General features: G+C 31.7%; 2 protein-coding genes across 2 annotated transcripts in view; both read right to left on the bottom strand.

Moving 5' to 3' along the window:
• LOC132743538 (sushi, von Willebrand factor type A, EGF and pentraxin domain-containing protein 1-like) overlaps window positions 1-17,474 on the bottom strand; it is a gene marked incomplete at its 3' end in the record, with an annotated part of 52,614 nt that extends 35,140 nt beyond the window's left edge. The window contains exons 1-11 of the mRNA XM_060732068.1: window positions 17,034-17,474; window positions 10,528-10,564; window positions 9,948-10,029; window positions 8,399-8,499; window positions 3,982-4,197; window positions 3,405-3,512; window positions 2,816-2,958; window positions 2,184-2,388; window positions 1,448-1,592; window positions 733-845; window positions 316-461 (exon numbers count right to left, since the gene is read on the bottom strand). Of these exons, the coding sequence (XP_060588051.1) occupies window positions 316-461; window positions 733-845; window positions 1,448-1,592; window positions 2,184-2,388; window positions 2,816-2,958; window positions 3,405-3,512; window positions 3,982-4,197; window positions 8,399-8,499; window positions 9,948-10,029; window positions 10,528-10,564; window positions 17,034-17,087 (1,350 nt within the window). The remainder of the gene's footprint in view (window positions 1-315; window positions 462-732; window positions 846-1,447; window positions 1,593-2,183; window positions 2,389-2,815; window positions 2,959-3,404; window positions 3,513-3,981; window positions 4,198-8,398; window positions 8,500-9,947; window positions 10,030-10,527; window positions 10,565-17,033) is intronic.
• Window positions 17,475-20,466: 2,992 nt separating this feature from the next.
• LOC132743536 (uncharacterized) lies at window positions 20,467-23,416 on the bottom strand. The gene is made up of 2 exons (XM_060732066.1): window positions 23,253-23,416; window positions 20,467-22,410 (listed from the first exon to the last, which is right to left on the bottom strand). The coding sequence occupies exon 2, from the start codon at window positions 22,253-22,255 to the stop codon at window positions 21,200-21,202; it is 1,056 nt and encodes a 351-aa protein (XP_060588049.1). The 5' UTR covers window positions 22,256-22,410; window positions 23,253-23,416; the 3' UTR covers window positions 20,467-21,199.
• Between the last annotated feature and the right edge of the window lie 646 nt (window positions 23,417-24,062).

Consider the following 24,062-nt stretch of genomic DNA (forward strand, 5'->3'; position numbering starts at 1 on the left):
ATTGCGGAAAATGATTAAATATTGAAAAGCGTTGCAAACCTTTTCACTCAAACTGCGCTAAAATAGTTACACACGCTTTTCAATTTATTTCTGCGTATTTTTCTGTTTTAAGTTCCCAAGCTGATATATATAAGAAATAAACATTTGACGTTTAACGCTTTTGAACCTCAATGGAGTTCCTCAAAATATAACATTTCAGCTGTAACGATAGATACAATAACCTAACGGATACATAACATTTTTGAAGGGTAATTACTATTTCTTTTTATAGAATATTGGATATAACTTCTTTATAAAATCACTAATAAATATTACCTCAAGTGCGATTAGATTATTAGCTGATGTAGTAATTGTGTATTCAAGTTCCATATTACCAATATACGGGTACGGATAAAGGGGCGTGGCCAACTGTTTGGGGCTTGACGTAGCAACAAGTTGACTTGGTAACAAAGGCACAGCACCTGAAATTGAGTACAATTTCTAACATCTGATCCACAAAGTAGCACAGAAAGATTTAGTAATGTAATTAAAGAACTCAATTTATATTGATTATTTCAGCTACATTGTCTGACAAGTCCTTGCAATTTATATAGATCACTTTTTGATTCCACTTCCGACAATTAATCATTACTGGTGTCATAAAGGAAACATTGTCGAAGGATGAGAAGACCTCAAACATACAATATAAGAGAAAGGCACCTTAACACCATGCCATCGATCCCCTGTACCTACCTTGGACAGAAGTATCTCCATAGCAGTTTTGTATCCAGAGTTGTGAACCGGTTGATTTTTGAAGTACAGGTAGTTTGTTGAGAAAGTAGCAGATCCTCTCTGTAGAATCATACCTGTTATAGTTTGACATGTTTTTAATTTTTATTCCCACAATAATTTATAATTAATCGACGACTTATATGGTAAGTATATATCTAGTATTGCTATATAGTTCATGTATACTTGAAAAATCATCATTATTTGAACTTCTGTTGTAAAATATATCAAACTTTCTAAAACATTATAGCTAAAAGTTTGTTTCTAGAAGAGTAAGAAAAAGGAAACACATAGGATATCTTTTATGTTTCTCTATAACATTTATTGAAATCAATTCCAATCTATCAATTTATACAAATCTGTTTACATGTACGTGTAGGTTTATTTTGGGTTAAGTGCTGAAGGAATATACAGATGATTTTAAGACGTTCTGAGCAGTGGGACGGTATTTCTTGGGTCCGGGTTCAAGTCCCAGTTTGGCTGCACATTTTTCTAATTCAACGGGAGGTGTGGCGGTTTTATGGCTTCAGACATAATAGCCTATCCCGAAGATTTTCATCAATTATCCATATAAACGGAAGTAGAATGAAACAGAATCTCTAAAGAAAGCTCAACAGAGCAAAATTGAAAATGTTGCAGGCTCGGTTTGATTGAGCCTGTTCATGGACGGTAAATTTACCTGAATCCAACACATGTATTAACATCGCTACAATCACTGATACATCTATCTGTGTTTTGTCGTGATGATAATTCTAGACTTCTGTACATTATACCAGTGTTAGAGTATGTGTAATCAACTATCTGTGAGTAACTACACTCTAAACCTGAAAATATTGTCAATTATATCATTTCTGACAAACAAAATTACAGCTGAATATCATGTTAAGTACGGTTAAGCATTGTCGGCATTGTTTGATTTTCAATAACTGGGCCCAAAGTGAAAGTAGAACAATTTGCATATAGAAACAAAGCTCACAGTGTAAAATGATAAATAATTTGCAATTATGTTTACGGACTAATATAAATAAAACTAAAAATGATAAAAAATAAGAATATTTGCCTTAAATGTGCCCAATTTCCGAAAACTAATAAGGTTTATGCACATTTCTTGAATGACAAAATCCAGTTTAAAGACTTAAGTAGGGCAATGGAATGCCATTCTTTGCATCAAACATAAAGAACTTGCAAAAACCTTAAGGACTGACTTAAATAATTTGGGGAGGAAATGAAACTATTCTACTTTGCAAAGTGTATCACATATAGTGGACATATTTTGTAATACACACATTGACTTCTTAATTTAAAACAGGTACATGTATATATATTAGTTACGTTATGTATTTACTGATAATGTATAACAAGTAATGTATTATAATGTATAATATGACAGGTGATCTGTACAATATTTTTATTACTTGTACTCCAAGAAGCTTGGAACCCGGTATATTCCACGCTTGAATCAGATATGAATCTGACAGTCAAACAGTTGTAGCTACTGACGAACGTATAGTCTGACATAGAGCCGGACAGACGAACGGACAGCTCGCTAGTAGATGACGTCATACCCCCATCATATATTTCTACAAAGTCAGTGTTTTCTTCTGTTCGGAAATCAGTAAACTGCAATAAAGTATGACACAAATTTATGTATATTTAAAGTATCTAATGTTTGTTCGGACCTACGTCGAACTTTTCTATGTCCAAGGTGTTGGCCATAATGCGATAATTCAATGATTTTCTCAAGTTCACCATAGGTTAACAGGTACATACATGTATATGCATATTATTATGACATACCTATACTGTCAATTAGTATACATGTACTATAATGATAATAATGTCATTTCTTAAAGCTTGGCATTAAATTAATGACTTCAAACAGGTTTATTAAAGTTACACAATAATTTACACTTTCCCAATTAAAATAGTGCTAGGTCTTCACAAACGAGAGATCAAAATCTTCTTATATTTGCATTTAGAGTTCCCAGACGAGCAACATTGTGTCCAGGATATAATTATGTAGAATTTCACATTATAATATGTTTACCTGTAACACAATTCGATTCCCAGGTGAAGATTTTATGAGCCAAGAACATGAGACACCGGGGTTGTATAAGCCGGAGGTTGTTTTTTGAAGAGGTATCTGTCCGCTGTTTGCTTCATACTCAAATGTACAAGCTTGTCCTGTAACTATGTGCATTGTAAATGATTTTACATTATTAATATCATACCCATTGTTATTACATTAAGTATAATACTATGTGTAAGAGAGACCCTGTTTTTTCACATTTAGTGCCGCTGACATGCAACGCTGGTATCGTCTTCTATCTAAATTGAAGACTAAGCGCTTTTGGCGTATATCTAGAGCGTTTCTTAAAATCAAAATTATAATCAAGTGTACACCATGGCTCATACAACCCAATTGATGTACATATATATAGTGGTGTATTAAGCTTTTCTCTTTGTTTATGTGCATCCTAGCTCTTAAGATGTCATAGTGAGTTCCGGCAAGTTTCAATACACAATTATTACGTCATTTACAAAGAATAATTTGAAAAAAATGTTCTTGGAAACGGGTAGATTATTACGAAATTAAATAAACAAGTAAAAGTTTTTAACAGAACAGAATAACTTACTACTGTTACAATTTTGTTCGTCCTGGTTGTTACCACAGTCATTTACACCATTACACAGAGCAGATACCCCCAAACATTTGCCATTACACATGTACGTGTTTCGTGTACCTATAATATTATAAACAACTATATATTGAAAGTAAGTTGAGATACTATACCATGCTGACCATTGGGTAAACTACATTAATCGCAGAAACTTGATGAAACCAAGGAAATTCAAACAGACTATATCTAATTTGAATAAGTGAATGCACAAAATATGTTCTTTCTAAAGCAGTACAAATTTACTCGTTTCTGGGGCATGTAGTGACTTTAATATATCAAGTATATTCCTTTGATTTATTCTTTCAAATGCAACACCAATTATGATACAACATGTAATGTCAATTTAATCTATGCTAAGATTGATATAATACCAGTATATATTTAGGTCTAATATAGAGAAAATGCATAATACGACAATATTATTCTTTAGAATCACATATCCTAAATAATGAGTTTTTAGCTCTGTTAATAACATATGTACAGTATATACATTAACAGAAAATGTATAAACACAAGTCACGTGATAAATTACCTCCAGGACATGGGTTCATCTCGCAGACAAAGTCTCTAACTCTACCACAGTCCCCCATATACCATTTCCTGTCACCTTGTGTGGAGGCGTATGAACACATGCCAGCATGTATATCTGGTTGCCTAGGTCCCCATTGACCAACATGTACAAAAGTTGATCTTCCATCACTCCACTGACCAACGTAGCTAGGTTGGGTATTGTCCGGTCTATGATACCCTGTTAGATTATATTCAATGTTTTTTATAACGGTGTAAAAAATTGAGTATATCTTCAAGAGGAAACAGAAAAAAACAATTATGTTTATTATCTCAAAAAAATCTCATTTTGTCTATTTTTAAGAGTTTAATAGTTTCTCCTCTTACCTAATTGTTTTCAGTTGTGAACACATACCGCCAGAGTGTTTTATACTTTTTATGTGTTCTTTTATAACTGATCTTTTATTTTTCCTGTTCTTACTTGCGAGTATTTCAAGAAAACAACATATATATAGCTAACATTTTCGTCAGCCTTAAACATATTTACTGTGGGTTTATATATATATACAATATAGTTAGTTTGTTATTTCTTATATACTATAATTATTACAATACTGACGTTCATGTTGTAATTTATATTTATATTTACCATTGTCATAATAAAAGTATATTAATACATTTGAAATTAGTTAATTTAACAGCAGTAAACACGAGGAATGTAACATGTTATTTAATTAACCTTGGAACAAACACAAATGTCAAGGTTTATTGTTTTACATAGTACATACGGGAGGGGTTTTAAGTCGGGTAGACTTTTGTAGCATTATCTGGCAACTAACCAGTGTCATCTAGGTACAAGAGATTTAAAGCCGACAATATTAATCTTGCGACATTTCTTTTTAAATCAAAACTAATTTTAGAACAAAACATAAGAGAAACCAAGGAGAAAAATGACAACCAAGGCAATTTACTTGTACAAGAAAATGCAGAAAGACTAAAACAAGAGGGCTGAATACATATGAGCCGCGTCACGACAAAACCAACATAATAGGTTTGCGACCAGCATGGATCCAGATCAGCCTGCGCATCCGCGCAGTCTGATCAGGATCCATGCTGTTCGCTTACAAACCCTTAGTCCAACTAATTAGACTTGTCAAAGAGACACCGAGATAATTTTGGACGGGCGCTGTCTTTTTCCAAGTCCAACCACGAACTGCATTTTTATGCACGGACGCTTCCCAATTAGAAGTTGTTGGGAGCGAAAACTAAAAAAGTTTCAAAGAAACGGTCTACATTACCTGAAAGAGAACCGTTTTTTATGCAAGGTTCCAAGTTATCATACTTTAAAGTCGAACACAAGTCTAAATATTCCACTTTAACTTTTTAAATCGTTGAAAATTATTGTAAGCGGCCATATTGGAAAATGACGCAAGCGGTGACAGGGTAAAACAGGGTAAAATTGTAAAATTTCCATGGTGTAACAAAGGTATCGGCGTCAATCGATTGTGTTTGTCAAGCTTTATAATATAATTTGTTTAAGTTATTTATTATGAATTATGCAGGAATAACTTTTTTTTTCACACAAGAATATTTCAGCATTAAAAATAAAATGTGAAAAGGATATTCTGATAACCTTACTTAGATGTCCGACGTCAGATCATACTGCATTTTAAAAGTCCATTTAAATTGTCAAATTAGAAATTGTAATGTCGGATTTTTTAACATCTGTGATCATTAGGTGAAATTTCTGAACTGCCTTTTTTTTTATAACCCTGCCATGATTTCGCACATATGAAAATACAATGTAACTGTAGGTACATCTTAATGAATTATGAGTATACTATACATATGATGAAGCAAAGAAGAATTTCAATTTATATTAAACTCCCTATCAATTTCTAGTTTATTATCTTTAAAAAAATTGAGGACAGTTGTGTAGGGGAAGAAGTTCAAAACAACCAAAAATAACTTTAAATTCTGAGAAAAAAATCTTAAAATTTCAAACTATAAAATGGAATTTCAGACAGTCCTCAGTAAAATGCATTTGTCGAACAGATATGACGGGGTTTATGATAAAAACGCAGCAAGCGGAAATTTAGTGACCCTTATTTAAGACGTAGAATAGCATAACAATGTAAGACAGATGGGAGAAATAGTCTGATTAGATTACTGTAGTCATCTGTTAGAACGACTGTCGCAAAATGACACCAAAACCTATATCCATTTAAAATTCCATATTATCTAGTTCCCGCTTTTCATTGAACGGCACCTCGAATGTGTTGCATTGAAAGTTCCATGATTACCGCCGTATTTTGTACACATCTGTGGGTGTTGATTAAAATTTCTACATTATTATGTTTAAGTGATGAATTCTGTTGAAACCGGCGCAAGGGAGCACATGTACCTACCAGAGCCGTCTTTGGCACCCATGTGTATTTATGTTTCGGTTTTGCAGTTTCAGGCGTTTTTTTTGGTGTTTTTTTTGGGAGGGCGGATATGTGGATAAGTTTTTTTCTGTTTTCTTTACATTTCTTTGCTTGCTTGTCGAACCTTGTATTGATAATCATTATCTGTTTGTTATGGTTCGGTTCGGTATACAAGTATAAAATATGATAAACAAGATGAACAAGGAAAGGCCGCGTTCAATGAACGCAACCCCCGCACGACCCAGGAACAAGAACCATTTGCAAGGAATCCAGGAGGATCCTAAACAAAGACAGGACGGCGCAAGAGAGAGCACGGTCTGGCTTATCACTAAAATGATACAAAATGATAAATATAAAGAAATAATGGTAACATACAAGGAAATCAAAATCAAAGAAAATAAATGAATGATTAATAGGACCATTAAGTAAACTGGCACAGTGGTAGGGGATAGGAAATTCGGGGAAGGGGGAGGGGGCGGAATAAAGAAATAAAACTAGGGGCAAAGGGAAGATACTTACCATAGACGAGAAAACAACAAGGGACACAAACAAAAGTGTCACCAAAACAGTATGAAACAACAAGACATACACCTTATACATGTATAGGTCTCTTAATCTGTTCATTTGAAAATTCTTATCTTCTCGATGACTTTTTTTTAATATCCTACTTAAAATTTATTTCAATTAAAATATGTGACCCTTCCCTTATAGTTACACAGCATATGGCTGGATCACAATAAAGTTCCTTTTTCAGTAAATTAATAAAGTATGTCAAGAAGACATTTAAATTTATCAGTAGGTTTAATATGGTATTATAATATATATCAGCAATAGGTGAAAAAGAATTCCTTTATTTCTTTTACATTCTTAATTGTCATTTAAATATGCATGTATAAATGAAGTCAGTATTTTATCGGCAGTCATTAGCAGTAAACAAGAAGGCAAACCATCTATTGATAAATGTTGAGTACATGTATTAAAACATTTAAAAAATATTAAACAACAGTACTTGTACGGAGCCTATTTGCTACCATTGTATTTTAGGTTTAACACATTGATACTTTTCAATAGTATTTAATAATGCACAAATTTATTTAAAAATAATGAATAGATTTATTTCCCCGATATTTTTTTTGAAGTTTAATCTTCATGCGTAACCCACACTTACCTGCTAGACACACTGGTTGCTACTACAAGCTTTCACGGAATCGATTTTTTACGATGACGTCATAACATGTCCGCCGGAGATAGTGTATACAGTACAAATTTGAAATAAATCGCATGTATGCGTTAAGACAGGTACAATCTAATATTTTTTCTAGGAGAAGTTAGTACTAGAATTTATATTCTATTGATTTTTAGAGGACATTGAAGTTACTTTCAGGTTTAAGCAGTAAAAATCAGTCCAAACTATCGATAGTGTTGCCGGTAGATTTTCCGTGCGTAAAAATGACAGTTAAAATTAGGCGTAACGGTTTGACAGTAAGAAAAAAAAAGTCTGTAAAATGGGTCAAACCGTTCACGCCAAATTAATTAGGCTAACAAACCCTATGACAAGTAGAGAAACTGATAGCGAACAGCATGAATCCTGATCAGACTGCGCGGGTGCGCAGGCTGATCTGGATCCATGCTGGTCGCAAATGACCTATGTTGGTTTTGTCGTGACGCGGCTCAAATAAGGTCCTTACGATATAAATCACAGTAAAAAATTAAGAGTGATTTTAGTTGACAAATTTATATCAAATATAAGTATACGTTGCATGGTCGAGTCGTTAACGCGTCAGACTAGTAATCTAATGATCGCTAACCGCATTGGTTCAAACCCCGTCATGGGCAAGTCGTTGTTTTCTTAAGCAAGAAACTTTACACTTATTGCTCAGTACTGGTTAGTTCCAGGAACGGATTCGAAAGTGTGTCTATAAGCTTATAGCTTCCTACACAATCGAATTAAAATAAATTCTGTATATAAACCAATTATAAGTAACTACACACGTTAGTGTTCATGTCAAACATTACCTGTCCATATAGAATTGGCGTTTGGCAATTTCCTGGCCACCTCTGTCATAACCTCGTCATGTATAACATAACCAGTTGGTTCAACGAGTCTAGCACCATATCTGAAATACAAGTACTAGTAGTAGTCGTGTTGGTGTAGGGGTGGTGGTGGTTGTAATGGTGGTGGTGGTGAAAAAGGTAGTGATAGTATTCTTTCTGAAGGAGGATCGATATAGTTTTTGTTTGGCTTCTAGCATAACTTAGAAATACTGTACTTGCTTGCTTTGATTGTCAAATAATCATAGCAAGCTATAAGCAATAAAGGACAATATGCATATACACATGTACCATAGCAAGAACATACAGGTAATGTCGTTGAGCGTCTTTAAATGAATGTCATGTCTATGGAGAATATCTAAGACAGATAATTACGTGAGATCGTTAAAACGCAGAAGACGAGGAGATAGGTGTAAATTGTCAGCTACAACCAATAAAGGACAGTATACCTCAATACATGTACAATAGCAAGGGCGTAATGTCGTGGAGCGTCTTTAACTGAATGTCATGTCAATGGAGAATATCTAAGACAGGTAATTACATGAGATCGTTAAAACGCGGAAGACGAGGAGATAGGTGGCAGTAAAACCCGAAATAACTTTCTATTGATTTACAAACTTTTCTTTTATTTGAAAGAAAATTTGTTTCCAATATCCAATTCACTCACCTCAAATCAATACGTAAATCTATAATTTATTTCTAGTGATCTATAATTTAACCAGTCAAAAAACTTTAGACTACTTGACAGTTTGTTTTCATATTTGACTTTTATTCTTTACAATAATTGAATAACTGTTTATTTTCGGATATTATAACTGTGTGTAACATCTATATATACAAGATATGTATTAACCATTCAACCACCAGGGCAGACAATATATCATAATATATATGAGAGAGCTAATGACCGACATCTAGAAAGACATCGGTTTGGCTGCAATCCCAAGCACCCCCGCACCCCCCCCCCCCACCGAGAGTAAGCGCCCAATCGGGGACGGCTCTCGTTTCACATTGTTTAATTGATTCTTAAAAACCCTTATACTGTATTCTTTCTTTAAGCACTGTAACTTTACATTTCATCTTATTTGTCGTTTTGCTACTTTTCTTGTTTCATCATATCAATTTTATAAAGTACAATATGTAATTTCCTTTTATTATACTAGTATACCTTCAGCGCAAAGAAAATCTGGTTAAATTGAACGAGTTAGTTTTCAAAGGAATCAAACGTATAAATTTAAACTCAATACACATTTGTAAAGGCATGAGTATAGAGCGTAGTTTGAAATACGGAAATCAAACCGGATGTATATATTCTTTGCCTTTTCTTGAAAACGACCATAACTTTTATCAGAAATCATATTGGTGTATGATATATAATCATATTTTCTTTGTAGAAAATACATATATTTCTTTCATAGAAAGAAAATTAAAACAGTTAACAAATCTTCCAAGAAAAACCATCCAATGAAAAATTCACAAAGTGTTCGCTCTATAGAGGTTAATCTGTACTTACTTTTGACAATATTCGTTGGCCCTGGACCAACTGTGTTTGAAGCCAACATACAAATAGCACCGCTCCTTGTACTTTACCCAGTCTGTATAAAATAATTACACATCAATAAACTGTCATTGAATTATAAACGAAATAATAACATATATTAAATAAACTGTCATTGAATTATAAACGAAATAGTAACACATAAATAAACTGTCATGGAATAATACATGAAATAAAAACACATGAATTAGCAGTCTTTGAAATATATATTAAATAATAATAAATGAATAAACTGTTGCGGAATAATATATGAAATAATAATAGATCAATAAGCTATAATTGATTTATATATGAAATGGTAGTACATAAATAAACAGTTGTTGATAAATATAAGGAATGTAGCAGATACATGTAATAAATCACATAACTTTATTGTAACACGTATCATAACATATTATTAACAAAACATCACAACCTGCGATTTATCAATTTACAGACTGCGAAATAAAAAAAAACAACATTAGTATATTACTTTATTCGTATGACATCATACAAAATTCGATCATCATTTTATTTAGAAAAGAAAGATATTTACCAGCGCTGGGACACTTTGTGGTCAACACTTGTGCAGACTGTAAAAAAATATTTATTTTCTTAAAACGAAAACAACAAAAACATTAATATAATTATAAACACATTTATACTTTTTTTTAAATGGTGGTGATGATGATGATGAGGACTATGATGATGATAACGATGACAATGGTTAATGACTATGGTGATGATGAGAAGGGTGGTTGATGATTGATAATAACGACTGGTAACGACGACGACACGATGATGATGATGATGATGATAATGATGATGATGATGATGATGACGATGACTACAGAAATCGAACCCAAAGATTGTCTTAAAATAAGGTTGATAATTACTGTGTATTGAATCACATGAACCTTTTGATAACCTAAAGATTTCTTTAAGAATTATAATTGTTTTATTTAGAAATCCATTCCGACAGTATTAATTACTGTATCTAATATTTATTTGTTTACTTATTTAGGATATTCATGCTTACGTAAAATTTAAAGACGACCTCCTATTGACATAATTGACATTTTGATTAACTAAATCAAAGTCCGAAATGTAGTTGTTGTTTTGTTGTTTTATGTTGTTGTTTTTTTTAACCAAAATATCTTAACGGTGATATTTTGCGGAGCTGACTATTTATGGTTTTCATTACATTACATACACATCTCAAAACAGAAACGAGTTAAGTCTCTCTTACAAGATCCTTATTTTAGAAATTAAAGATACTGACGAATTCAGACCGAATTATGTCCTCCGAAATGAGGAAGTAAACTAAATGTTCATTTCAAAATGAGATCTTGAAAAAAAAGCGTGAATCTATCTCGTTATTCAGGCACATTTATGGTGAATGGAGACGTAAATGAAACATAAAAATAAACTGTTTTACTGAATAATTGATGAGAACAGGACATAAATAATCAAGCAGATTTTATTATCGTTTATAACCAACATTCCCATTCACATATTGAAACAAACAATCGTCATCACTAACTAATATTTGTCTGTTTTCAGACTTAAATTAATGTTTACAAAATACAGTCATAATTAACACAGGTCCGCCTTTGATTAGTAAATTTTAAAGCATGAAATTGTACTATAGTTTTATTTACAATCTAATATTTCAATTCGATTGTAACGAAAGATAAAATTGGTTTTGATTCGATCCCGCATCCTGGACTAGCCATTCCTGGTCACATATGGGATGCCATGACAATAACCAAAGAAGGGCTCGAACCCAGTATACCTGTATTATGTTGCAAAATCCTTAATCATAAGACCTATTTTATTGAAATGTTTAGTTTAGTTTAAATATTTGTATTTTAGCTCTACTAACGACGATGTTTGATAACTCTAAGTACTTACCATTGTAATGCAAATATTACTTTTAGGCATTTTCTATAAAGAAGTATGTGTAATAAAGAACGCGCGCGTTAATTCTAGGTCAGGGTTGTAAAATAAACCTCGGTGACAATCTCTGATAAAATCAATAGCAAGTAACATAAAATTTTCAAAGAATACTATAGAATAATAAATACATTGTGAATAATACATAGTTGTAATGTGGTTTATTGTACTATAACAATGTCATAAATTTTGTTCTTAACTGATTTAATACAAGTGTCCATATACTTTGTTTTCTACTACATACTGTGTATGAAACCTGATATTATTTGAATAAAGTATGTGTATTAGAAAATTTCTATTGTAAAGCAATCAACTTGTGCAGATTATGTCTTCTATAATGTAATAGTATCTGCTTATTTCTACAAAACTTCTATAAATAACAACTTAACACTCGAATACAATATACGAAAACGCTAGTATGTCATCTACACGTTGTAATGATGAGTACCAAACAATAACGGAACATTACATGTACACGATTTAATATCATAATGTTATTATTATATATCATGTACCTGTCAGGTTTATATATTTTTGGTAGCTTAGTTTTTCTACATTGATAACTTTTAAATCTGTCCGTCTGTCTGTCCGTCCGAACTTACGAGAGAATACTTATAAGACTGAAAGGAACAATTGATAACTGTACTTTCTCTCTGATGCCATTCCTGTCTAATATTTTATGTGGTTATTTATATCCGATGTGGCTATATAACAAAAAGGAGTATCAAATTAAGTTCTGTCTCGTTTGAATGTCCGTCTGCCCGTCCATTCATCCATCCAAATCATTAACAACTGCTGATTTTAAACAATACATTTCGGGATACAATTAGTAGTACATTAATAACTAAACAATAAAAGGATCATTATAATAAGATAAGGATCAATGTTTGGATCGACTTTAAAAGCAGATGTCTTAAATGGTAATGAAGAGTTTGACCTTGAGTTTCATTAAGTCTGCTATTAAGTTAACATTTAGTAATCAACTAAAGACATTTTGAAATAGGAATTTTGATCCAAAATTTTGGTCATGATTCTTCATTCTTTGTGACCAGGTGACTTTGAGTGCGAGTAGACACTGGAGTAGAACCATCAACCCTTTGTAAACAAGCTGGATAACAACTTCTATAATTATACAACCATGCTACTTGTTACTTTTAATATACAATCGACAATCAAGATGAATAGTGAAGCAGGGATAAATCACAACGAAATTGACATGCATCGTCCGAATCGAACCCGAGTCGCCCGATGCACAGCCCAACGCTCTACGTGTTGAGCTGGATGGTTACTGTTAAACAGATAATTTATTATGAAAGTAGTGTCAAGCTGTTATTTTTTCTATTTTTATTCATCGTCTAATTTATGTTCATTGTTCCCATAAAGTAAATGTACAACTGAACAACCATTCGTACACCTTATGATTTTGTCGGGTATAGAAAATAAATTATGATTCATAACATTTTTGTTCAATATCATTATTTCAGTGGAATTTTATACAAAAGCGTTCAATTGATAATTGAAATTTGAGAATATGATATGTTCAGTACAGAGTTTAAAATAACAAAACATATTATCAGAAATATAGAGTATCTAATCTAAGTGATTTATAATACTTGTTGGTGCGGTCCCGAAGTGTCCTTACTTTCCCAGGTCTACTACCCCTCTAACAGTCTCTCCTTGCAAAAGAGTGACATGGTATAGATCAAAATAACTAATGTTTGCACGGGGTTCGAAACTTAAATTAGTGTTTTACAAACTATATAAACTTTTTATAACTCATGCGACAGTAGACTCTTCCATGTCCCGATGTACGCACGTTGTTAAAAGATACAAGATTTGTTTGTTTGAATGGATCGAGTTGAGTGCTTCCATTATAACAAAAAATGATGACAGTTTTATTCTTCCAATTCTTAAATCTTTAAGATCATTTTTACGCCGCGATCGTGTCAACTGTAATAAACAGATCTATCCTTCTAAACGGCCTTTGTTTACCTAATTATTAAAAATGTATGGTATGTAAAATAAACACTAAACTGAACCGTGCAGATCGATCTTTTAAATTTACAAAAGTCAAATTTACATTGAACTATTCGTTGTATTACATATATATAGTCAATAATTATTTAAACATTGTGCAAATAGAGCCGACTTTAGGTCGTTCCTCAAACGTTGTTTCGTTTTGTTTAATTATCTTTTTGTAACAATATAAAAAGAAGATCCGACTTGTTCAAATTTGTTTTTAAAAAATGTTCAAATATTGGAAATACTTCATTTCCGATCAGAAGCGAAATTGCTTTAAGATAATAGAAAACAAGCATTTTGCAATAAAGGTGTTTGTAAAAACTTCTTTTTTTAATGAAGTACGTGTAAAACGTTCCACCTTAACCTTTTTGCTATTGCTTAATAGGTCACATTGAAAATTTTGAGTTTTCAAAACACATACTATAAATATAACTTACTTACTTAAATACTTTATAAAAGCTTTTACTTTTTATTATTCTTGTATGGAATTATGGAACACTATTCCTTTAGAAATAAGAAATCCTACAAGTCTTAAATCAAATCAACTTTCAAACATTTATTATCAACAGATGAAATATAGACAATATACCTACATGCATGTTACTTAAGATGTACTGAATGTTATAATCTTTCTTATTGTATGTAATATGTCTTTTTTATGTTTATTGAAAGCCTTGTTAAAAATAAGATTGTTTAATATATATGTATGTGTTATCTTTCATGCTTAGGATGTATTGTTTCAACAAACTACCTTCGTTTCATTGTATTTATATTCGTTTATTATTATTTTTTAAGTTGTTTTTTACCTGATTTGTTGATCCTGTGTGACACATGTGTTTTCTGCTTGAATTGGCCCGTTTTAAAATATTAGATCAAATGACACTATCTTGTTTCAGGTAAACCTGTTATAGGGCTTTGAATTTATTTAAACATTCTATAAAGTATTTTTTTCTCCTTTAAAAGAATGCAATATACATCAAGTAGAACATGAAAACACTCGGGTATTGACTAAATGTCTCATGGTATAGTGCATGAATCTAATAAGTTCCATTCTACTCCTGAATAAATACATTTATTGTACAAACGTTACGGTATGAATGTATTTTTGATTTCCTGTATGCGGGATCAACGCATACATCCGCGGTGTTGAACGCATTCATCAGCGGTTGGGAACGTATACTTCAGTGGTGTTGAACGCATACATCAGCGGTGTGGAACGCATACATCAGTGGTGAGGAACGCATACATCAGCGGTGTTGAACGCATACATCAGTGGTGGGAACGCATTCATCAGCGGTTAGGAACGCATACATCAGTGGTGGGGAACGCATACATCAGCGGTGGGGAACGCATACATCAGCGGTGGGGAACGCATACATCAGTGGCGGGGAACGCATACATCAGTGGTTGGGAACGCATACATCAGCGGTGGGGAACGCATACATCAGCGGTGGGGTACAAACATACAAAAAAACTTCGTCGGGGACTCGAACTATCAGTTCAATGTTACGGATAACAAGTTGTCATTCTGAATGGTTTATATAGAGGGCATGGAGGAAGTGAGGCGGCAGGGGGTCATGGCCCCATTATTTTCGCTTTGTATTTGTTTGTTTACTTTGCATTTTCTTTCTTTCTTTTCCTTTTTTTTTCTATCTTTCGTTCAGGTTTCTTAACTGTTTTCAAAACGGGTATTTTTCTCATTTTTGATAAAAAAAATGCATGTATAGTTTTATTTACACAAGTTACACGTGAATGTTTACAGCTGTTTTGTTGATGAATACATTTTCAATTTATCAATACATTTCTAATATATAATTTAATCAATATTCTAACCATGATTTATTTTGTATTGTCTAACCGCCGCAAAACAAGCGCGACATCAAATATTTCGTTACACAATAATAGACGCGTTTGAGGATCTTTATCTTTCATGATGATCAAATTATACGGTCTTGAGTCAATATAACTTTATATAATTTATGTTCGATCTCGGTCCTGGCCGATACATGTCAAGCTATAACAAGTATAGACGGAGCTTCCGATTTTTTTAATTCATAAAAATGGTTAAAAAAGAAAAAATACCAATTAAAATTTGTGACGTTTTCAGGTAAAGTCACTTCGTATACAGTATATATACATTTTTGAAAATATATTATATGTTAACCAACGATATAAGCAAAATAAACGTAATTTGCAATGTCTGTCTTCAAAATTAAGTTATAGCAACTTAATTTTATTTACTTATAATCATTAACAAAAGACACACACTCTTATAAACGTATTGTAGACTTAGCAGACACAGGACCATAATCTAACACTTATTATAAAATACAACAGCTGTACTGTTCAAAATAAATATATGATCTGATTTTTTTATATTTTTGTTTATTTTTTTATTTTTTTATTTTTTAAATACTATTTGTGGTGTCATGAGATTTATTGATATAAAATGTTTATTTTATTTTTCCCTACAGAGATGTGCATATATTTATTTTCCCTTACAAAATGATCATTTGAAAACTGAAGAAATAATACACGAACTGAGATTTGTAAAACCCAAAGTTGAAATTTTACCATGTTGTAAGGTTAATGTGCATATGCAAGTGTTTAATTAATACTCTTTGCATGTGGAAACTTTAAAAAGAAATATTATAGTAATGTATTGATTTGTGTCGTAAAAAAAGAATGTTTCTAAAACCGACATAAATAATTCAGACGGAAACAAATAGGACATGTTCACAAAAGAAATATCAGAAAAATCAACGCCCTTCTCTTTGAAGATATTTACAGAACCTGCAGTGGATTTTAAAATAGTGAGAGAAAAAATGCGACAATTTGAATGTTGATAGACTTTGGTTGATTGCGTAACAAATGCAAACTTACAAATAAAACTAACTTTATGTAGAATGAATCATGACGACTGATATAGTACAATAAACAATAAAAAACAAGACATTTACTTCAAAAATAGAAATCATGAATTTATCATAGATTTTTTTAAAGCCATGTTGATGTAAAAAAAAATCTGACCTTCACACCAAAAAGAAGACTAACTAGTTTATAATATTTCATATAAATACTTACTGTTAACGGAATTATAATTCCAATAATTATAACTATTACTAACGTCTTTTGCATGTTTATACGTTAACGTAAAATCTGATTATTATCCCTCAATGCTGGACATTTCTATCTCATTAAAAAGACAGTATTTTGACAAAAGATAGGGTAACGAAAATGAATTAACTCTGATTTTGTCAATTCCAACTTTTCCTACAAGTATTTATAAATCCAGTTTCTATAGTAACAAAGCGCATTCAGCGTCCGGCACGAGTTGACACTATTCCAGCACGCTATTGAGTGTAATAAACGTTAACGGGCGGAACGGATACCGAACATTTTTTCTTATTTTTAAAGATCGCAGAATACAATACTTGCTTAACAATTGATTAGTTCTGCCATTGAAAATATATCTGAATAACGTATACAACAAATTGCGCCGAGACAATACGTTACCCACATTGATCTAAAAACAAAACCTGCCGCTTATATATTAGCGTATTTATTCTTAAAACCACCTTTAAACTCGCCTTTTCCACGAAAATTGATTACTAATATTAAAACAGAACACGCATTCAACGATTAAATCTGGGGAAAAAAAAGGAAAATAAGTTATATTATTACATAATATCATTTACATGTAATATGCATAATCGAATGTTTAAGTAAATGTAAAACATGTAATAAAATACAAATATACATGAAATAAATCTGTTCGTGTTTTTCTATATTTTAAAAGTAATCTCGTGTCTTTGAGGTCGACATGTTCTTATTAATATGTATATTTTTATCATTTAAAATGAAAATGTACGATTATTACTCGTATTATAGAGGCTTGTTCCTTGTAGATACAAGTTTTATGATATCACGTACATGTTATGTTACATCATAAAATGGAAGTTCGCGTTACATCACAACATATAACGTCAGTTTGTGTCACATCAAACATATCATGTCAGTTTGCGTTATGACATAACATATATAAAACAACAGAACAGAACAGACAGAACTTTTCTGTTCTGTTCTGTATATAAAACAACATACAATATGATGTCAGATCGATTTACATATCATATTCTATCGTATCATTTTAGATAGCATCGCGTCACATCTTACACATCATATCGTTACACATCACATAATATCGTTTTACTTTAGACAGATCTGCATCATTTCACATACATCATATTATTTTATTTCAGATAGTTCCTCGACAAAATCGTCACACACATCATAGTATGTGTTGAAGCAATCTAGTAAAATATATTCAATGTACTTGCCATTGTAGTGTTTTCTTTCTTTTTTTTAAAAGGCTCATATTATAAGCTCTACATATAAATTTACTCTAATTTTAATGTAATTCATTTCTTGTGCCATTTATATTGATTTGATGATCAAAGGGGCGTTTATTAGAGTAAATAAGACAATCACCTAACACACAGAACAATGGTCGTTATGCTATGACTCGGCGAGCATTCTTTGTTATACTACCTAGATTATCGCCCATACTTTGACAGTATTAAACAATGACTCTATAATCATTATCATTCATTATAGACAAAAATTTAAATTTTAAGTTTAAACTGAAATTAGTAGCCATAGATTTAAACTACATTTACTGACATTCGTTACGGCACGAACGTGACTCATAGGCGATAATTTAAACTTGACGTTTTCATGAAATTATTCAATGATTCAAATGAATGTATTTTGTAATTTTTTAAACAATTAGATTACCACATGTCTTTTAACCTTAAAATATCTTTAAAAAAATCTTTTCATTTAAATTGAACTTTTCTCGTTACATACTTTGGTTTACAAGGGAATTAACTCTTTGTTATACTGTTTTGTAAAATAATTGCGGTTATCGTTCTTTCCTCGTTATAGGTAAAACACGTCATCAAACGCGGATGACAAATACTTCTATGATTACAGTAAAAGATATAATTTATGCTCAAATATACTGATTTATTGCTATATAGTCATTTTTAAAACAAAATTAAACATTCTTTAAGTACACACTGAGAACATATGTTACGTTTTCAGGCCTCGGCATAAGTGGTGGTCAATTGGTCTGAGACCACCTGATTTTGGCAAGAGTCACCTGATTTTACAAGCAAATGGTCCATTAGGCTACTTGAATTTTCCCGTTCGTACAAGGTTCATCTAGGATGACGCATTTTATTTATGACATTGTATGGGATATCAGACAAACTAAGATTATGACAGCAAACAAAAGAAAGAAATTATATATCTAGTGATTTTGGCTAGTTATTTTCATTTCAATCAGAGATCCATTTTTTTCGCAGTAAAAATTACTTAAAAAGATATTAAGTACATTTAGCCAAAAATAAATAACTACAAACAAGCAACTGGGAGGTACAAATTCTTTATTATAAATCAGTGAGGAATATGCACCAAACTATAATGAAGGTTTTATTTTGTTTATCTTTTAGATGATATTTCCTTGTTTTCAAAGACACGAATAAGATAATTTGATAGTTTTATTACAAAATGTTAATCTATAAAAGATAATTCAAATTTTTATTATTAGACGTACCACGTATGCGTATTTGAATAACAGTAAGAAAATAAGGCGGACACAGATAGTTTCACTGTCACTTTTCCCTAACTTGAGTTGAGGGAGAAGTCACTTCAACATAAAAAATACCTAAATAGAGCCATGTTATGTATTTTAAATGAGATAAATACTTTACAATAGAAATCCTATTGACGTGCTCTCCTTAATTTCTGATTTATTTAAATGAAAATAATTATTTTGTTCAATTATTATTTATTTATAAGTTAGTAATACATCTCAGTCACTAATTTGAATTGTATTTTTTCTAAATCAAAAACAAAAATGAGGAAAAAATTATAAGAAATGAAGGGCCCCCTGACCACTGAAAGAACCACCCAGTGATCCGGCTAACCACATTTTAAACAAGTTAGTATCGAGACATTCACTGGAACCATTATTTGAAAGAGTTGAGTATATTTTCTTCCTGTATAAGTCATGCTTTATATAAAGTCATGTGCTATTTTATTTTTACATTAAAATTTTGTACTATAACAACTTCATTTTGCAACGCTTTTCACTCATACATTCCTGCATACATTCAAGGTACACAGTGGTTGAAGGTCAGATAATATAAGAATCTATTATAAGTCAGCATATTAGTATTTTATTATATGAAGTTTTCCGCCTTACTACAATATTCGTTAGATTAAAAGGGATTGAAGAAACAAAAGAATTAACAAACTGTCTGAATCGAAAAAAAATCCATTTGATCAAAATGACGATTATAGTATACAATCATGTAGATATATAATATATATATATATATATATAATATATATATATATATATATATTATATATATATATATATATATATATATATATATATATATATATATATATATATATATATATATATATAAGGTTCGTTAACAAAAGTTAGGTACTTTGAAATACGCCTTTTATTTTATCAAAATAACGATAATTTCATATATACATGTACGCAATAACTACAAGGTTAAAAACAATAAAATAAGTATTTTATTGGAATGACGATTATGTTACATTTATTTACTTTCAAGAGTTGGGTACAATGAAAAAATATATTTGTATATACAATATATGCAAAGCCGTAGTAAGATTGAGTGAACATACATCGAGGGAGAAAAAATAACAGCCGCTTATTCATATAGTCCCTAACCAGTGTTTATTTGCAGTTTAACACCGGTTTTATCTTCAATGTGTATATTGACAAAATCACGAGGAGTATTAAAGTATATATTATTCAATTCCAAAAATGTCCAAGCTAAGTAACATGAAATACGCCAGCATTCTGAACAATTGATACAGAAAATACTAACAAACACGTTTGTTTAACAACAGTTTAGCTATTGAAACATAGATAGATAACTGATAAACTATTTACAATATAAAGTCAAAATCATTAGGATATTCAGTATGCAATATGTGCATTGTATACATACAAAAGGGATGGAAGAGAAGGTAACAATTGAATACATGTATATTGGATACCATTTGGAAAATCTAATGTAATGTGATGACACATTAAATAATACACGCCACACGTAAAATGGTGAAACTATTCATTGTCTTGCACTTTATAAACATGCTGCCTTTGCAGCAACATTTGTGTGTGTTTTATATATAAGTTACATCCTTTTCAAATAGCCAATGTGTGAATCTAGCATGTCAGCTGCAAGGGTCGTGCTGATGCCGCTTGCTGTTGTAAAACTCATAAGTCCGGTAATAACGTCCCGGACATCATTGTGGGTAGTTGGCGGGATAATACTCTGAACAAATTCATCCCATTTAGCCTTCTCAAATATATTAGGAAGCATTCTATCTTCAAATATATATCCACCACGTATCACTTCTAGTAGTAATTTTCCGACCGCAAAGGAGTCAAGTCTGCGTGAAACTTTAATCTGTATTTTCTGATAGAAATGTTTTAGAACCGTTGGTGGGAAATACCTTGGGGTATTTCCATGTGATTCTGTAAAAAGGTTATCGTTTTCATTCTTCGCTGATCCAAAATCGCACATTTTTATAGTATTATTTTTTATCAAGATATTTCCAAGATGAATATCACAGTGAACTACTTGTTTTGAATGCATATATGTAACGGCACGTAGCACTTGATAAAACCAAGAGCAAATGATATGGGATGCAGGCAATACTTTGCTATCTTTTAAATACGCTTCTATAGACATGCCCCATGCTTCTAACAAAACGTCATGAATGAACACTTCGCTTTTTATAATCCCAAAAAATTTGATTATATGGAAGTGATTCAAATCCAGCAGTGATGTAACTTCTCGCGCCAGTGATTTATAATGTTTTGAATCCTTATCTTCTGACAAATCGACGCGTTTTCTAGCAAAAGGGAAATTACTGGTCTTGTCAACACATATATGAACTGTCCCAAAGGCACCTCTACCTACTGTTTTTTTAACATCGTAATGAGTACCTTCTGCATATGTATTTCCATTGATCAGCCGTAATGAAAAGTTGTGTTGATACGACTCTAGAATAATTCCTGCATTTGAGCACCCTTTTTGTTTGACAATTTGCGTAACAAAGTCAGCTACTGCACGTTCATGACCATAATTGATTTCATTTGAATTAGGTGAAGAAACTTGCCGAACCTGCTCTCCTAGATATACAGATCGAACACCAATATCGGGATCAGGAACACCTTCAGCCATAGCAAATCTACAAAAATCTTTTGGAACACCGGTTAAAATTTAGCTGATCTACAACTTTGCCATTAACTGTACTAATATAACTTTGAGTTATGAGTTATATGGTTTATAATAATTCACTTGTAGATAAAACTTAAAGAAGCGATGATTAGCATTCCCTGTGAAAATAAAAACAAGATATTGTGACTTTAAAATATAAAAATTCATACAACAATCTTATATTTAATTTATAATTATTGCTTAAATCTTGTACATGTATAATGCATTGTTTAAAGTTTTGTAAATTTATACAATACAAAAGAAGATAAGATTTCATTTTTGTAGGTTTTACATTTTAAAAGTATGTGAACATGTTACCTCACCTTCGTACAAAAAGTATCGATTGGTACTACATTTGTATTCTATTTACACAAGTGTAATTGATCAAAAAGTCTTTCTACCTTACATAATCTTTAGTGTACACATTTACGCTCTGTGTACTTGGATATGGCCAAAATATTTAGTAAGTAACCCGGAAGAAGTGATAATATTAAAAGTTTAGATGTTGAAAATGTTAATTTTGATTTAACATTTACAGTATAGCCTAACATTGTCTAAAGAAATGACATTAAGAGATCGAGTTTTTTATTTGTTTATTTTTTTTTATTTTTTGGTTGGGATTTACGTCGGGCATACACAGTATAGAGACTTTCCAGCTTTACTAGTGAATGAAGAACACAGGTGCCCTTCCGTGCATTATTTCAGCTAAGAACGGTTATCTGAGTAGGACCACCGACGATTCGTAAGCTAGCTAAATAGTTGCTTCATATGAAAGAAACCAAAGGCCCTGTCGGGATTTGAAAAAACAGCAGTGAGAAGCAAGTGGTTTGAACTCGGAATAATACATGTAGATAAAAGTATAAACAAATACAACATACATTTTAATAACTTTTTAAAGTATTCAAATTGTTTTATTACGATAATCAAATTATGCTATGTGTGAAAGTAACAAGAATCTTACCAGTGATCTAAGAGAGCTGTAAGTAGGTGTATTTATGGATCAAAAGATGATGATCTAACATCAAAAGATAATCTACGAAATGTTCATGATCCGTTATCCATTTAATTCACTTACTATCTCGTTTAAACTCTCTTTTTATGATTCGCCCTATATGATTGTGTAACGAAAATGCGTATGGCTACAGTTAAAAAACTGTAATGGTAAATTATACAATCAAGATTCGTTTTGCTTGAAATACCTTCTATATTTATACGGCAATTTAACATAATTTTCAGGGGGAAAGGGTGCAAAATTCCGCCCGTTCAAAATATAATGTCTGCAGATCTTTAAATGTCCTGTTGACAAGCAGGAAAGACAGGCCAGTATAATGCGGAATATTCAATATTTAATTCCGGCGACCAGCTCACAATCGGCCGTGGCTTCACCTTCAGGCGCTAGGACGAAAACCGGGCTTGTGTTTTCGTTGTGGAAACCAGGTCCTTGGCAGGCTGACTGTCAGATGAGGTCTACGAGGTACAGGATGTTGAATCGTCTCAAATAAGTAGATTCTATTTATTTTTAAAAATCTACCTGATTAAAACAGAGTAAAAAAAAACTTAATTAGTCTGCTCTGAAAACCAGTACTTGTGTTTTGGAAGAAATTAAAATAAATATATGTCATGGGATTATTGCACAGGTACAACTGCCCAAGATGTAGTTAATCCTTCAAACGTTGCTTTCAGCAGGTCTGGGAGACCCAGTTTGGCACGTGAATTTTGATGTATTCAAATATAAATTTACTTATCAAGATCTGTAACAAAAAATTATATT

This window comes from Ruditapes philippinarum, unplaced genomic scaffold, assembly GCF_026571515.1.
Source record: "Ruditapes philippinarum isolate M1 unplaced genomic scaffold, ASM2657151v2 ctg3190_1_1_1_1, whole genome shotgun sequence".
NCBI classification, from domain to species: domain Eukaryota; kingdom Metazoa; phylum Mollusca; class Bivalvia; order Venerida; family Veneridae; genus Ruditapes; species Ruditapes philippinarum.

Excerpts from the sequence above, each read along its gene's own strand:
- LOC132743536 (XM_060732066.1), bottom strand. The coding sequence starts at position 22,255 with ATGGCTGAAGGTGTTCCTGATCCCGATATTGGTGTTCGATCTGTATAT.